This window comes from Peromyscus californicus, unplaced genomic scaffold (assembly GCF_007827085.1).
Source record: "Peromyscus californicus insignis strain IS unplaced genomic scaffold, ASM782708v3 Scaffold_16__1_contigs__length_79575227, whole genome shotgun sequence".
Lineage (NCBI taxonomy): Eukaryota > Metazoa > Chordata > Mammalia > Rodentia > Cricetidae > Peromyscus > Peromyscus californicus.
The window spans coordinates 39,178,407-39,196,706 of record NW_026294458.1 but is presented as its reverse complement, the minus strand read 5'-3'; the positions used below and the strand labels follow the sequence as shown (position 1 = coordinate 39,196,706).

At 40.9% G+C, this 18,300-nt stretch overlaps 1 protein-coding gene across 1 annotated transcript in view; it reads right to left on the bottom strand.

Moving 5' to 3' along the window:
- The window catches only part of Impg2 (interphotoreceptor matrix proteoglycan 2), a 67,609-nt gene that overhangs the window by 45,534 nt on the left and 3,775 nt on the right, over positions 1-18,300 (bottom strand). The window contains exons 3-5 of the mRNA XM_052740891.1: positions 10,173-10,339; positions 5,598-5,629; positions 5,487-5,510 (exon numbers count right to left, since the gene is read on the bottom strand). Of these exons, the coding sequence (XP_052596851.1) occupies positions 5,487-5,510; positions 5,598-5,629; positions 10,173-10,339 (223 nt within the window). The remainder of the gene's footprint in view (positions 1-5,486; positions 5,511-5,597; positions 5,630-10,172; positions 10,340-18,300) is intronic.

Here is an 18,300-nt window from a genome sequence, read left to right as displayed (position 1 = left end):
CTGAACTCCAGGCATCCAGACAGGTGATTTAGATAAGTACAGGATGGCCTCGGTAATAACAAAACATCAAGAGGCATCTTGGGTTGCCGTATGTGAGGGAAAAAATAAAGTGAGGTTCGATTGCATTTAGAACATATATTAGCATAAGCAAACCTGAACAGGTCCATCAGTTGCCCATAGGCAATACCTTCATGCCACAGACAGAAATAGTAATTGATTAATAATTATTAATTATTATAATAATAATGTGGGAGGGGAATTCACCAAAGTCAGACTGAACTGATCAACACAGGAGACCAATGTGTGTGCTAACATGTGCAATGCCATTGTAGTCCCTCATGGGCTGCATTACAGGCTGTCTTATCATATGGAATCTCTCTTCATACAGACAGAATCATTCTTTGTCCTTCTGTTCAAAACTTTTCTTGGGACTTGGGACTGTGAAGGAGAGAATGGGGGTGTTTGTTTCTAGCTGGCACACACAGGATGGGACAGTTTGAGTCTGCAGTCAGAGAACACAAGCAACAGACTGAGGCGATCAAGCCAGGCCAGCTCCAAAGAAAACCGATTCCATGTCAGCCAACTCACAGGCTTTTACTCACTTCCTCCTTGTCCCATCCATCCTTAAGGCGCTATCTTCAGGGGTTTCTTAGTGTGCGGTAAAAGAAAAGAAAGAAGAATCTCCTCCCAGTAAAAACAAAAAACAAATCTATATTATTCCTCATTGAATGTAGCTGGGGGAATATTATGTCATCTCTAGAGCATAGTGACACAGAACCAAACTGAGATATAATGTGTGTTATGATATCCATGATTATTTAATGTAGAAACCCTGGTCTTTGCAAAATACATGGTGTGCGCAGCTTGACCACATCACAATGCAGAATTAAGAAAATATAATGAAAGTCACCCTGGTGAGTTAATTCATCTTCCTTTCTCTGTGTGCATGTATGGATATATTAACATACACACACACACACACACACACACACACAGCACAGCACAAATACATATTGATTTTGATATGGTTGCTTAAACAAAATTAATAGATGCTGCACATGTTGGGGTGCTGGGTCATGAAGAGCCTAGAACTTGTAAATCAAAGCCTCTTCCCTCCAGAGGATTGTCTACGAGGGCTGTAGAAACAAGGCAGACATTTCTCACTCTCTTGCAGACATCCCACAGGCAGCTGCTAAAGGTTGCCTGGTGGGTTACACGGGGAGAGCTGGGCTTTGGGTGTTTCCTGAAATACTTTCTTCCTACTTAGGCTCATGTGAGGGTGCTTTAGTCACACCCAGTTTGTGTTGCTGCTGTGACAATTAAATGGTGGAATAAATACTTTACACAGCACAGATAATTTCACCAGAGATTACAATCTGATTTGTTTGTTTGTTTGTTTGTTTTTCAAGACAGAGTTTCTCTGTGTAGTTTTGTTGCCTGTCCTGGATCTCGCTCTGTAGACCAGGCTGGCCTCGAACTCACAGAGATCCGCCTGCCTCTGCCTCCCGAGTGCTGGGATTAAAGGCGTGAGCCACCGCCGCCCGGCGTACAATCTGATTCTTGAGAGTCAGATGGGTGTGAGTCTAAATCCTGAATGCACTCCATGCTCAGCTGGGTTGTCTGGAGTTATTTAAACTCTGTTTCTTTGTATAATTTATTTTTAAATATAGCAAATGCTCATAACTTGGAGAAACAGTTTGACCTGGAGAGTTAAGCACAGGCCTGCTTATGAAGGACCATGGGAGCCAGCTTGATCTTGATCTTTTTTTTTTTTTTTTTTTTTTTTTTTTTTTTTCTGTGTATCAATTCCTTGTTTTTATTGATACCTGTTATCATATATAAATATCACCATCAAAAGACATTTTGCATATCACATAATATGATAGGTTATTACGCACTATATGAAAATATTTTTCTCCCCAAGAAGCTCAAAATTTTACAAACTTTTCCAAATATTTGGTTATTACCTTCTTTTCTCTAGTACAGTAGGAAAAGTATTTGAAATTCAGTTTGCAGGTTGTATGTCTATCTAAAATTAAGACCTATTCTAGGTAGGGAAGCTTAATTAATTCTACAGACAGAACCAAACCTGTTCTATCCAGTTAAGAGTGGCGAGTTGCTGGGCCTAACTTCCACCCTCCCTCTGCATGCTTTTCTTCTTCAATAAACTGCTGATTACTGATACTTGAAGCCATTGTTCTAAGACACTGCTTTCTTTTCCATTCTTTTTTTTTTTTCCCCCTTTTCTATTTTAATAAAAAGGAAAAAAAAGAAAAAGGTTATAACTAACAAAAGAAAAACTATATACAAAAGTACAATGACTATATACAATATATACAAGTAATAAATGTCTAAACAATGTCTAGTCCATTTGTATTTGACAAATTCAGAGAAAATAAGCTCACGCCTCGCAATAGTAAACTGGCATTTGACAGAGGGATGTGGAGAAGAACGGGATGTTAAGATGAAGCCATATATACACAGCCAAGAATGGACAGCTGAATTAAAAAATCAACAACAATTTCCAGAATTTAAAATCCTGAATCATGACATGACACTAGTGGAATTCAGGTGTTTCTGGTACATGGACTGCTCTCACCCAATGTGAGGTTGAACTGTCGACCTTGTGTACATCCTACTTCACAAATGAGTCTGTCAGATATGCTAAGCCTATAGGCTGAAGATGATGCCCCAACACTGTGGAGAAACCTCAGGTGACTGTCCAGGCAGCTGGCTGTTTCTGTCAACTCACAAATTTTTTGGAAGTTGCTTGCATGCACTTTCTGTTTTTATTTTTGTTAGCTAATATTATTTCCTTCTTGGGTCTCTGAGGGAGTTGAAGATTAGTTAGTTATAGTTGAAGGTTAGTTAGTTATAGTTGAAGATTAATTAGGATAGAAAGTGAATTAGATACATTTTGGACTTAACAAAATAGGATAGATAATGATCTTGATCTTTTAAGGGCAACAAGAAGCTAGTCACTTGTCTTGCAAGAGGAGAGGGACGTGGTCCAATATTCTATTCTGAAAGCTATTTGGACAGAGTATAGCCAGCGGATCAGTGAGGGGCAGAGACCCAGCAGCAAACTTGGCACTGAAAGAAGAGCTTATTGGTCGTAGGAATTGGGGAAACAGGAGAGAACAGGCAGAGAAAGAGATCACTGGAAACAGAAGAGAAGGAGAATAAAAAGTAAGAGTGATGGCGGCAGCTGGGAGAGGGATATCTGTTTTCTTTGGGGGTGTGGCCATCAGTAGCTGCCCATGCTCCTGCAGAAGACCACACATCCATGTGCATAAGGGTGACACTAACTGGGCAGCAGGAAAGAAAAGAACAAGAATCTCGAAAGGGGTGTGCTGGAGGGGGACGTGGGAAGTGGCTATGACCAAGCGACATAGTGTACAGGATACATCGATGCAATTCTCAAAGAGTCAATTTTCTAATATTTGTATAAATAAAGGGCATATTACTTTAAAATTAAAAATAAAAAAGAGGGAGAGAGGGAGAGAGGGAGAGAGGGAGAGAGAGAGAGAGAGAGAGAGAGAGAGAGAGAGAGAGAGAGAGAGAGAGAGAGAACGAATGAACACTGGGCAACAACATGAAGAGGAGTGAGGCACTCTGAGTCCAGTGGACGGTGGATGTGAAGAAGGATGTGGTTTCTCCGGCTCTATCATTAGGACCAAAGTTTCACAAATAGAGAACATTGCTCAGGACTTACTCACAGGAAGAAAAAAGTAAAGTAAAAACATATACCGTGATACGGTGTTCATCAGAAGGATATGCTTATCAGAAGGAAACAAATGATGTTTCCCTATGAAAATATTTTTTTAATTTTTTAAAGATAATCTTTCACTTATGCCTAGAAAACCCAAATCTGTAACCTGCTGTAAGTTGTTCGACCGCTTAAGACATTAGACAAGGGGTTAGGGAGGAAGGAGAGTGGATATGATTAAAACATCTCATCCAGGAGGAAGCTCTCAATGAATACATTTTAAAATTAAAAAAGAACATGAGACAAGATTCCAGGTCAATACCTAAACACTGATGGCCTTTACATTCGGAATAAACATGCTAGCCTATAGCAGTCCTTTTGATAGTTTCTAGACACACTCCAACCTTGGGTCTGGAACAGGAGTGATGCCTTGTTCTTGCATGTGTGCCTTTTTTAAAGCTATCTGCTCACTAGAAACACACACGTGAACACACACACACACACACACACACACACACACACACAATGCTGAGAGCCACTGTTCTCAACCTCAGCCACTCATCAGAACAACCTAAAGTTCTTCTCAAATTCTCACATCCCAGCCACATTTCAAAGCTATCACACCAAGATGACTATCACCTGAAAGCCTCCTGAATAAACAAGGTCTTATGGCTGAGAACAAAGAACCAATACCAACCAGTGCAGCAAATTCTCAGGCAACAATGAAAATCCTGCCCTTCACCAGCACAGTGTGGAACACCTCATCATCAAAACAGATTCTCGGAGGTCAGCACAGAGGACCCCTGATTCATCTCCTCCTGTTACCCCTGCCTTGCAGTGCTTAGGAAATTCTTAGACCCCATAAGAAGGGAACAAGCATCTCAGAGAACACCGAAAGAGCTGGGCTGCAGAGTTCAGGACTAGCCTAGTCCCTCCGTGTTCACCATCATTTCAAGTCCTTACTCAGATCTGTGCCCATTACCCAACCACACAGCTCTCTCTGGATACTGCTCATCATTAGGACTGGTAGGACCTGCCAGCGTAGTCAGTCAATGTTGCAATAGCAGTCACAAAGAACTTCTGAACTCTGTAGGCAAGCCAAAGAGACTCTATGACCCCGCATCCAAGAAGATGCCCAATCTCAAATCTTAACAGTCTCAGTGGCATCATGAGACATATGAATGATCAAGGCCACAGAGTTCACTCTCTTCCTGCCTGCTTGTGCTCTATTCAAAAGCTCCTGTGTGAATACTCCAACTATGTCTTGACTTCGTCATGGAAGCTGGATGTCTGGATACTGGCTTGTCTAGTTAACTTTTCAATCTACTGGTGATTTCCTATGTAGTCTCCCATGTGTTGATATACTATTGATATTCTGAAGATGAGTGGAATTCAAACTTTAGTCATTGTTCCTCACCTTTTGAAATCTGCTTTATATTACTATCGTTTAGAAGCCAGAAGTCATCCTGGCCTGTGCCAAATGGCTGACCAAGAAGCATACTGACAGATTAATCTAGGATGTGCTATTTTTTTTTCAAGACCATAATCATAAAGCCAAGAAAATAATCCAAACAACTACCTGTGACTTAACAAACTAACCCTCCCTGAGATAAATCTTTTCAATTTTATTGTTAGCCTTAACCTCAGTAAGAGCAGGTCATTCTCCATAAGGCTGACTTCCTACCGTCTGTAAGGTCAGACAGTGAGTCAACACAGTGGCTATGGCAGTGTTCTGGAAAGAGAGATGGCCTCAAGAGGAACAGTATTCGGGACTTACCCACAGGCCTCGTCCTTGCAGGATCTGAAAGGACATAGAAAAGAGTCACCGGGGTAAGTACTGGCATTTGTATGGCACACCTAGGTTGTCAAATTTGGAGGAAAAACATACCTGCTTGCAGCTTCCTTTGTGTAAGTCAGTTTCTGAAGAAAAGAAAGACGCAACGACTGAGTTAATCACGGTGATTATACGGCACATAAAACTTACTGACCAGAGGTCACCAATGCCCTGACATGGCAAAAGTTAGGCCACTGTTCTCTAAGGACAAGCAAATCATGAAAGCAGGTACTAACGATGCCAAGTCTGTTCTATCACTGCCAGCATCCTAGCATTCTTCATCTGCTTGTGTGCCCTGCTCTTCCTGTGTGCTCTCATTTCAAAAACAAACAAAAGAATGTACAGAAGACTAAGGTGAACTCGGAAGGTCTAGTTTCAAGTCCCCATTCCTCCTCCCTAGTTACAATCTCAAACCCCACGTCCTTTCTGGTGCCAGGCATCGGTTTTCTCATCTGTTGAATGGAAAGGAAATTACCTAAATCACTCTGAGATATCATTAAATAATTTGCTGCTTTTCTGCCTCTGTGGTCCCTCCCTAAGTAATCTGTCACCTTCATACCTTCAGTTACCTACCTCAAACCTGGTGAATATTTCTCTAATTAAAAACCCAGACCACCCTCCTTCACTTCATATGAAAATATCAAACAATCCACATTTTTCATGAGCAGTAAAAGTGAACGTTTCAAAATTGAAACTACTCTTCTTGCCTTATCTACAAAGGGCACAGCAGCTTTCCTGCCTGAGTCCCTGATCTTATTGACTCCCGCTAGGAACCAGGAGGCTTCCAAGCACTATTATCCTATCCTATTCCCGTCCAATCTGCCAGAGCTTGTTGTGGAATATTTGTTTAACTATGTAAAGATGTGCTGCATTTGTTTAATTATGTGTTGTTGTTATACCTTGCCTGCCTAAGGCACCTAATTGGTCTAATAAAAAGTTGAACAGCCAATAGCAAGGGAGGAGGTATAGGTGGGACTTTCGAGCAAGGAGAGTAAGTAGGAGGAAGAATTTAGGCTAGCGGTCGGCCGGGGGGGGGCGGGGGAGGGTCGGGGGGGGGAGAGAAAAAGAAATGCCATAGAGACCCCAGGATCCAGTCTGCCAGACACAGAGGAAGCAAGAAAAGTTTAAATTAAGTTAAAAGAGCTAGTGGGACAAGCATAAGATAAGGCTGAGCATTTGTAATTAATAATAAGTCTCCATGTCTTTATCTGGGAACTGGTTGGTGGCCAAAAGAAAATACCAACTACAAGAGCCCCCACAAATCCTGTTTCTTATTTTTGTCCATCATGTTCCCATTCTCTGTCCCATGGTCTGGTTAGGCACCTCAGTGGCTTCCTACCTAATCTCTCTGTCAATTGATTCTCTGTAACCCTTCCTATGTGTGTACAACCAGATGACCTTTAAGAGTTCAAAACTGGGCCAGGGAGATGGCTTAGCAGGTAAAGGCACTTCCTGCCAAGCCTGATGATTGAGTCCAATCCTGGCAGCCCACATAGTGGAAGGAGAGAATTGACTGCCACAGGTTTTCCTCTGTCCTCCACAAAAGTACCATAGACTCCCTTCCCTCTCTCTTTCTCTCACTCTCACTATAGATAGACAGATAGATAGACAGACAGACAGACAGACAGACGGACAGACGGACGGACGGACGGACAGACAGACAGATAGATAGATAGACAGATAGATTGTGGATTTTTAATTCCAAGCTTTTAAGCCAGTTCCTTTGTCTTATCCCCTTACAACCCTGAAGTTTCCCGTCACCCACAAAGCTAAATCCAAGCCTCTTAACACTCTCCCCTTCTCCTGTCTGACCTGTCAATTCTAGCCTATCCCTCTAGTACACTGGTCCAAACCACTCCCTACAAATACAGTTCATGTTATTCCCCGTATCTGCCTTGTCCATCCTCTCCTTCTCCGTCAATTCATATTTATCACTTTAGACTCAAGCCAGACAACACATCGCCTGTTTAATCTATAACTTGTAAATAATCATTAAAGCTTATCCCCTAGACTTTCAAGTTAAAACTAAAGTCCCACTTGTAAGGAACACATTTTAATGCAACATCACAAAACTCTGTTATTAAGTTAATCACTCCTTGTGTGTATTTTTTGCTTTAATAGCTGATCCAATATTGTAGACACAATTTGAAATACACAATGCTGATAGAAATTTGAATACATGATTCTTTTCTTTGTGGAATTTTTTTTAAAATCAGTAATGACTGGAAAGGCAGCTCCCAGCACAGGAGGAAAACATGCCTTGAGAGTTGTGTTTTGTGTTTGCAGTGCTGCTGATCAAATACAGGCCCTTGCACATGCCACCAAGCTCTGTGTTGCTGAGCAATATCCATATGCAAAAATATAAATTTTAGTAAAAAACTGGATCTGGATTTTAAGATCCATCACAATTTATTTTGTAATAAAGGGTAAGCAGTTTATTTATTATCTTTATTTTCAAAATGGAGAACATCTTGTAAGGCTGCTGTTTATTAGATATAAAATATGGTAGGCACTGGATGATATAGTATCTATTTTCATAGTTGCTAAAATGGAGCAGTTTAAAATATGATAGAGAAAAGGCTAATGCAGTGTCTTGACTTGAACTGTGACACACCATGATAAAGAGATGAGTAAACTTTAAACACATACAAAATCTGCACATCTTCAAAATGTTTATAACCCTATAAAATGTCTTCGGTCTACCCATGTTTAGTAAACTATTCCTCTACCCAACTTTCTCCCACTTAATGAGATCACTATTGTAGGACCAAATGTTAAAAGAAAATAGCACTATGTCATCTTTACTAGAAGTTTAAAAATAGAAAGAATGTGATAAAACATTTCATTTCTTTTAGATACACTATCTTATTTTATAAGAATCAAATAAAAATAATTCAGTGCCATTCATTTAATAATTACTTTTCAGACCTACTTAAACAAGTGGTTTTAGCTATTCACGCAACAATTATTTTCAGTATATGATACTTGCAGCCAGTACTTGAACATGATATTCATAAACTTTAGAGACTGCAGGGAGTAGAAAAAAGACACGTGGCTATTACCTTTTATACTTTTATTTCAGCAAACATCTATTATGTATTTTTGATACCATGATAGTGAAAAAATAGCAAATATGACTGGCAAGACAGCTCAACAGGTAAAAGCGTGTGTCACGCAAGCCCGATGACCTGATGGCCTTGGAACCTATGATAGCTAAGCCTGGTTGTCAAGTTGGCTACGTCTAGAATTAATTAAAACTCAAGCAGCCAGGCAAACCTGTGAGGGATTTTTCTTGATTAGAAAAACTTCAGGTGGTAAGAACCACCCTAACTCAGGACCATACCCTGTGGTGACAGCCCATGTAAAAGGACATGGAAGACAGAAGCGCTTGTTTTTTGCCTGTTTGCCCTCACCCTTGATGGCAACTTCATCCATCCTTCTGCTGAAGCGTCCTTTCACTGGTTTTAGAAACTATTTCTTTGGGATACCAACACAGAGACCAGCTGAGACATCCGGCGTTGTGGACTGAACAACTATGGGATTCCTGGACTTTCTGATGGGAGACAACCATTGTTGGACTAGCCAGACCACAGCCTGTAGGCCACTCCAATAAATCCTCTTTTAAAATATAGATCCATTCTAGCAGTTCTGTTCCTGTAGAGAACCCTGACTAATACAGAACTCATGCTTAAAAAGTCATATACCTTGGGCAGTTGATGGGGCAGTGGGACCAAGACTTATCACTGGTGCATGAACTGGCTTTTTGGAGCCCATTCCCTACGGAGGGATACCTTGCTCAGCCTTGATGCAGGGGGGCAGTACTTGGTCCTGCCTCAATTTGATATGCCAGACTTTGTTGACTCCCCATGGGAGGCCTACTGTCTCTGAGGAGTAGATGGGGAGTGGGAAGGGTGGTGTGGGGGCGGGGAGCGGGAAGAAGGGAAGGAGGGAGAACTGTGGTTGGTACATAAAATGAAAAAAAAGATTTAAAATAAAAATAAAAAGCCACATACAGTGGTATGCATCCATAACCCCACCGTTCCTAAGTCAGGATGGGAGACAGAAACAGGAGAATCAGCTGGAAGCTCACATAGTTTGTGCAGACGCAAAAATTAAAAGAGAGACTTTGCCTCAAAAACAAGATGAAAGGAGAAAATTGACTTCCAAAAAGTTGAACTCTGACCTTCATATGTATGCCATGGCACACATGTGCACGTACATGTGTGTCCATGTACATATACACACACAAATCTTGAGTTGAAACCACATTTATACTTCACTAAATGTGCTAAATGGACTATATCCTCTAACTTAATTAGAATGACTAGGATCCAGAACAAATATATAAATGAATCTGGCAATAATATTTAACTCACACAGAGCCTAATCTTTAGATTTTTGCATAATATTATTTTGATACATTTACATCTATAAACAAGGTTGAGGCTGTTTCTGGATTAGCAGTGTTCATTATGAAAGGCCTGAGCTAGGGATAGAAGACTAAGTTATACCCTAGGGCAGTTCACTTAGTAACCTTCAATGAAGTCATTTTCTCTTCCTTTAGCCTTTGGCCATGCACAATTATGCCCACAGCAATGTAACAATTCCTTCTCTCCTTGCAACACTTACCTTCATGATTAAGTTTCTATGTTCCATAGACTGACTAAAACGTGTGCCCATTTCAAATACACTTGTGATTCCATCCTCACATAAGTCCATCCAGTAACGATATTCCTCACGGCCAGGAAGTCGATCCCAAAACGTCCTGAAGCCTTCCCAGATGGCTTCCTGGCACACTGGAAGTAGAGAGAGATGTGTTTAGAAAAAGATAACATGCTCTGTAGTTCTCATGATGATCATGGAACAATTCACTCTCATTCCTCTGAGACACTTTCAGCCATACCATCCTTTCTGGAGGGTCATGAGAATGGTGTTCAGTTAAAAACATCCTGTTCAAACTTTTCAGTTCTGAAAAAAGAACATTGTACTTCTCAACTATTCCTTTATAGGGGGCATTAACTCACCTCTTAATAAATTTGTTCCTTGTTGACTTTTTCTTTAATTCCATGTTTGTATCCCATGAAAATGGAACTTAGATTTAATATATTGTGTTGAATCTGTTTTATTAATAGACACTGTAATTAAGTTTCTGTTGTTGTTGTTTTACTGAAATCAATACTTCAAAAGACAGTTTCTCAGCTTTTCAAAGGATAATGATGTTTTTGGACACAGCAGTAAAATGACTCTTAATGACTTAATGCTGTACCCATAGATCAGCTCTCATCAGAGGAGCTTCTGCTGTGGGATGGTCTGTATGTCAAGTGTGTTGCTGATTGGTCAATAAATAAATCACTGATTGGCCAGTGGCCAGGCAGGAAATATAGGCGGGACAAGGAGGAGAATAAAGCTGGGAAGTGGAAGGCTGAGTCAGAGAGACACTGCCAGCCGCCACGATGACAAACAGCATGTGAAGATGCCGGTAAGCCACGAGCCACGTGGCAAGGTATAGATTAATAGAAATGGATTAATTTAAGCTGTAAGAACAGTTAGCAAGAAGCCTGCCATGGCCATACAGTTTGTAACCAATATAAGTCTCTGTGTTTACTTGGTCGGGTCTGAGCGGCTGTGGGACTGATAGGTGAGAGAGATTTGTCCTGACTGTGGGCCCGGCAGGAATACTCTAGCTACAAGCTTCTTCTTGCAAGAGATAATAAAACAGAGACACACAACTGGTCAACATGCAGAGAATAAGAGACATCACAACACTCAGCCTTATGGGATGTCTATGTCACATTCGTCCCCTCGAGGTGTGCGGAACTATGCAGAAGAGGGGACAGAAAGATTGTGAAAGCCGGAAGAGGTGGATGACCTCAAGGAATCTGTTTTCCAGACACAATGGATGCACATATGACCTCACAGGCTGTAACAATATGCACAGACACGATGGATGCACATAGGACCTCACAGGCTGTAACAATATGCACAGACACGATGGATGCACATAGGACCTCACAGGCTGTAACAATATGCACAAGACTTGCACAAGCACAGGCCAGATAAGCACCAGCCTAGAGAGGGGAGATCGGAGCTAAGTCGAGCTTCTAGCTGCAGGGATGTGAGGGAAGTCAGTTTTCTTCAACATCGTGACATCTGCTATATCAACCACATTCCAGAACAGGCCTCATGGCCAGGGGTAGTGAACTTGAGGGGTTTGGGGTTTGTTTTTTAAGAGAGAGAAAATAGGAAATTGGGTAAGTTGGGAGGAGGGAGAGGATCTGGGAGGAGTTGAGGAGGAATAATAGGGTCAAGGTACATTGTATGAAGTTCTCAAAGACTAAATAAAAGTTTCTTTAAGAGAGAGATAGATAGATAGATAGGTGAGAGAGAGAGAGAGAGAGAGAGAGAGAGAGAGAGAGAGAGAGAGAGAGAGAGAGAGAGAGAGAGCTATTTTAAAAGAGCTGGGAGGATTTTTGGGCAAAATGCAGAAATGCAAATGAATGGGATCTACTCTTTCGAAAACTTATCAGACATTTAAAAAGGAGCATTTGGAACTCCTCAAGACTTCTACGTTGAGGACACTCTGTAAACCAGGGAGAGAATGTTCACTTTGAGTTGTCACCCTCCAGCAACTACAGCTCATATCTGAAAACAAGAGATAATAGTCATTCATTTATATACAGAAAAAGGAAACCAATAGTTCAGGTGCACTCCTTGGCATCTACACAAGCAAAGAAAAAATGTATGATCGTGCAAGAACTTGCACAAAACTGTTTGAAATGGCTTTATTCATACATGCCAAAGCCTGGAGGTAATAAAGATGGCCTTCAACAGATGAATGGAAAATGAACTCTGACAAACCCACACAATGGAATAGTATTCAATTATTATTTAAGAGCTTTCAAAGCATTAAAACTATGCATACTATAAATACAATATGCCAATTTATATGCATATTGCCAAATCAACAAAACCAAGCTGTATGTTTCCAATAAAATTCTGGGAAAGACAAAAGTATGAGGATTGTAAAAAGATGAGTGTTTCTCAGAGGTTGGGAAGAAGGGAAATGAATAGGTGGAGTTGTTCTAAATAACACTGTAATAGATGGTAAACATCATCATACATTTACCAAAGCCCAATAAATACACACCGCAGTGAACTCCAATGTAAACTATGAACTCGTTAGTAATGCCCCAATGTTGGCATATCAACTGTAGCAAATGTACTGTATTAATATACGATGTTAATGCTAGGAGTTTAAGGAAGTTTGTGCTAACTTTACGGATATCCTGCTCAATTTTTCTCTGATCCTATAACTCCTCTAAAAATAACCTCTATTGATTTTAGAAACGTATTTTAAACTATAAAGAAAAGTTATATTCAGGAGGCTGGAGACAGCTTAGCTGTTAAGAGCACTGGCTGCTCTTGCAGAAGAAGATTATTCAGTTCCCAGTATCCACATGGTACCCACGGCCACACTTAACTACACTTCCAGGGCATCCAGTGCCTTGTTGTAGAATATGATTTCAAGGTGTTTACTTTTGTTTATGCTCTGGAACACGTTTAATGATGCAAAGATGTGCTTGATTAAATAAAATTCACCTGCAATCAGGAGGCTGAGCCAGCAACTAGCTGACAGGAAGTGGTAGGGAGGAGCCAGGGGGAGAAGGATTTTTAAGGAGGGGCGAGGAGAAGCACAAGGGCTTTTTGGAGGACGTGAGCAAGGAGAGGAGGGGAGCTACTTGCTAGTCAGCTTCTCTGAAGAACAGAATTCCACCTTTAAAAAAAAGCAAAAGAGAAAAGAAAAACAACAACAGTGCCTTTTTCTGGTCTCTAGGTGCACTAGACACACATTGTCTATGTGTATACAGGCAAAAAAAAAAAAAACAGCTTGTACATATATAAACATTTTCTAAAAAGATTACTTGCTGTTCTTAGAGGCCCTGAGTACTATTCCCAGCACCCATATCTGGCAGCTCACAACTGCCTGGAACTCCAGCTCTGGGATCAAACACCCTCTTCTGGACACTGCATGCACCCACACACACACACACACACACACACACACACACACACACACACAATTTTTTTAATTATATGATATTTGTAAAACTTTGCTGTGTGAAAATAAAAACTAATTAAATGTACCAGCCAACCATCCCAAAGCATCAAATCTGAAGGGGGCCATTAATATACTTGTTGCTTTTGCATCACTGTGAGCACTGTACCCTTCAGAGAGGAAAAATTGACATTGGGTCAATACTCAAGTTTCAGTACCTCATGGGTGGAGGGATGGTGGTATGAACATATACATCACCACAGAAAGCACTATGCTCAATGCCTATGCAGCTTTATTCAACATAACTTAAAAATTAAAACAATCCAAGTACTCACTGATGTAAAACGAAGGGGGGAAATGGCCATACAGTTAAGTCAAAAGGAAATTTATTCTCTTAATATTTCATGCCTCAGAATCTATTGAAATGCAATACCCAGAGTTTTGTGCCTAGCATCAGAAACCATAGAACTATTTAAATCCACTCTCCAATTCAAAGGGTCCAAAGTCACTTTAAAGACAACTGTTGACAGTCTCTGGGCAAGGTCCTGGGGCCACACAACGAATGAAGACACATTTGCTCAAGAAAATCCAACAAGAGTTGAAAAGGAAACTGAGTCAGCTGCTGTGCACAACAAGAAAAGGACAGACAGGCATCTAAACAGGAAAGAAGTAAAACTTAAGAGCTGTGTACCGGAAGTCCTAAGGAAGCCACTTTAAGATGATGGAACTAATCAGTAATTACAACTAGGTTTCAGAATACAAGGCACACATACAAAATCAGTTATATGTCTGTCTATGTACTGAACATAGAGTAATTAAAATTATACATAAAACAACTCCATTCACCAAAAAAAAAGCGCATTACTGAAAGCAAAATACACAGGAATAAATCTAACAAAAGAAAGACACTAGCTTGGTCTCTGTGACTGTCATAAACACCATGACCAAAAGCAATATGGAGAGGAAAGGCTTTGATGATCCCTATCACAGCTCCTCACTGAGGGAAGTCAGGGCAGGAACCTACCCACGAGCAGAGCCAGGAACGATGAAAGAATGATGCTTCCGGGCTTGTTTGCTTCCACGATATACTCAGTTTGTTTTCTTAAACAACCCAGGACCACCTGGATCCTCCCACGTGGATCATTACTCAAGAAAATGCCCCACATACTTGCCTACAGGCTAAAAAATCAGATGGAGGCAATTCCTCAACTGAGGTTCCTTCTTCCCAGGTGTCTCTAGTTTGTGTAAAGCTGATAAAAATTAACTAGCACAAGAGGTATAAAAATTATATTTGAAAACCAAAACAAAATAATTGAATGAGAAATTTTTTTTTTTTTTTTTTTTTTTTTTGGTTTTTCGAGACAGGGTTTCTCTGTGTAGCTTTGCGCCTGTCCTGGAACTCACTTGGTAGCCCAGGCTGGCCTCGAACTCACAGAGATCCGCCTGCCTCTGCCTTCCGAGTGCTGGGATTAAAGGCGTGCGCCACCACCGCCCGGCCTAATTATTTTTTTTTTTTTTTTTTTTTTTTTTTGGTTTGTCGAGACAGGGTTTCTCAGTGTAGCTTTGCACCTTTCCTGGAACTCACTTGGTAGTCCAGGCTGGCCTCGAACTCACAGAGATTCACCTGGCTCTGCCTCCCGAGTGCTGGGATTAAAGGCGTGCGCCACCACCGCCCGGCTGAGAAATTTTTAAATGAAATAGCAAAAACTTCCCATTCATGGATTAGAATACTTAACACCGTTAAGACAATAATGTCCCCAAACCTACTACACAATTAATATAATCCTATCAGAATAACAGTTAACGTCTTTGTATATATTAACAAGCTGATTGTAAAATTCATTTTTACTATGAGGAACTCAGGATTGCCAAAACAATGTATACAAGAAAAAATCTATAGGACTCATACTTCCTGGTTTCATGTGAAAATTTTCTCATTATGTGAATTTATCTCATAAAACATGTACAAGATCTAGACATTAAACAAAATATTAGCAATACACTCCTCCCATTCAATCAGCAATCCTTTTGCTTTCTTAGGATCTTCAGAGCCCCTACAGGTTTCAGTGTTTACTAAGACCCTTAAGAGATACTATTCTTACTAATATCACTTCCATTCCAATGATAACAAAACAGAAGTTCACTGTGCTTAATGACCCATGACAGTAACCCCAGTACCTGGGACACAAATTATAGAGAGTTACCGGCCTCTGCCTCCTAACTGCTGGGATTAGAGACAGTACTACTTTGCCCAGCTGAGTTATTTGATTTCTTGTTTGAAGTTTTGAGTTTTTATGTATTTTAGATCTTAATCCTGTTAGATATATAACTAGCAAAGATTGTCTTCCATCCTGTAGATTCTTTACTTGAATAAAATTTATCTTGGAAATCTTCAGTATCTTATTCTCTGCCCCTTGTCAGTTGTGGGTCTCTGGGTAATCAACATCTACTCCAAATAGAAGCTTGTCGGATGAGGGTTGAGAGATGGTATCTATTAGTATCATGGTAGGTCATTAGGAGTTGGTTTATCACTGTGCCCATTGAGTAGCATAATAGTCGAAGATTCTCCCTATAGGTTCTTGGTCTTATAATGGTGCCAGCTATGGGTTTCATCTTGTGGAGTGGGACTTAAAGTCCATTAGAAAGTGGTTGGTTGCTCCCATGATGTTCAGGCCACTATTGCACCAGTGGACATGTCATTACAGGCCAGTCATTATTGTAGCTTGCAGGGTTTACAGTTAGATAAGATTTATCACAATCCTCCAGTGACCACTGCCAAGGATTGCAATAGAATTCAGGATTCAGCAGAACCAGGGGACTCCAGGTTATGCTGCACAAGAGTGCCTTTACTAGCATTCTGTGCAGCTTTTATTCCAGATAGCTTGAAGTTCAAAGCAAGAATGGAGAAACAGTGAACAACACACAGACTTGTTCTCCTCACTATCACCAGATGTGCTCAGATACCGGTCTCATGGCTGAGTGGGGGCTGTTTGCCTGAGGCCCTTGAGCATGCTAAACTGCTGAGGAACAGGGACATTTTGCCTGTGGCATTCCTTGGGCAGGCAGAGGCATTCCTCCAAGAGGAGTAAACAAAGTTCTAAGGGAACAGAGTTCACACAGCAGGGTAGTGTGGGAAAGTCTGTCATATGGTGGCTACTAAGATTGATGGTTCCTTGTTTCTTCTGAAAGTGTGCATAGCAGCACCCAGCACTATGAAAGCTGGCCAGGAAGGGATGAAGCTTCTAGGTCAGTACCAGCTTGATTTTGCCATGTTCTATGACTCAGTCATGGGTGTCTTCATAATCGATGTTACCATCAAGTTCTGGAGGGTAACCAAGGGCAGTGGCAATGCCCGCAATGATGGCTTAGCCTAAATGGACCACATGCATTGCAAACCCCCTAGGCTCAGGGATCATCATGGAAGGGATAGAGAGCCAGAGGTGGTAAAATGACTTACAAGGAGACGTTATCCTGTAGGCAGAGCAGGGAAGCTGCCCATAGGGACTCACAGTGGTTATGGCAGCGTGCATGAAACCTGTGCTGACCCAAACCAGATCAAAGCCCAGCATGGATGTCTGTGCACCTTGTGTGTGCCTAGTGTCCAGAGAGACCAGAAGAGGGCACCAGATCTCCTGGGAATAGAGTTACAGTTGGTTGTGAGACACCATGTAGTACTGGAAATCAAAATCTGGTCCTTTGGCCTGGTGGTGGTGGTGGTGGTGGTGGTGGTGGTGGTGGTGGTGGTGGCGGCGGCGGCGGCGGCAGCGCACACCTTTAATACCAGCACTCGGGAGGCAGAGGCAGGTGGATCTTTGTGAGTTTGAGGCCAGCCTGGTCTACACTCTACAGAGTGAGATCCAGGAAAGGCACCAAAGCTACACAGATAAACCCTGTCTCGAAAAACAAAAAAACAAAAAAAAAAAAAAAATCTGGTCCTTTGAAAGAGCAGTCTGTATTCTTAAACACTGGGCCATATCCCCAACCCTTCTTCAGTTTTCAAAAGCATATGAGGTAAAATATTATTTTCTACCATGATCATAATAACAAACATTTTATTGGCTGTGTTAATCATTTATTTTTCTGACATCCCTGTTCCTTCTAATTTTTAAATTTTTTTTTTTTTTTTTTTTTTTTTGGTTTTTCAAGACAGGATTTCTCTGTGCAGTTTTGGTGCCTGTCCTGGATCTCACTCTGTAGACCAGTCTGGCCTCGAACTCACAGAGATTCACCTGGTTCTACCTCCCAAGTGCTGGGATTAAAGGCGTGCGCCACCACCGCTTGGCCTATTTCTTTTATTTTTTGAGAGTGCAATATAATTACATCATTTCCTCCTTTCAAGTTCATGGCCTTTTTTTTTTCATTCATTGTTGTTATACACAGACAAACAGACAGATATGTGTATTGTATATCCTAAATACATAAGTACAATTATTTAGTATGTATAACGTTACTTGTATGTATATTTTCAGGGTTCCTTTTCAATAACCCGACTCATAACACCTGCATTTTTGAATTAATTATTTGAAGGATGCTTTATTTTTCCTTTTGTTGGCTTCTTTTTGAGCAGTGTCTATTGACTTTATAAAAATAAGAGCAAAACAATCATGAAATAGAAACAGATTCCTTAACAGATGGCCCTTTCTCTTTACTGTGGAATGGACAGCCAATACAATTGGATATTCTGATCCATTTAAAGCTAAA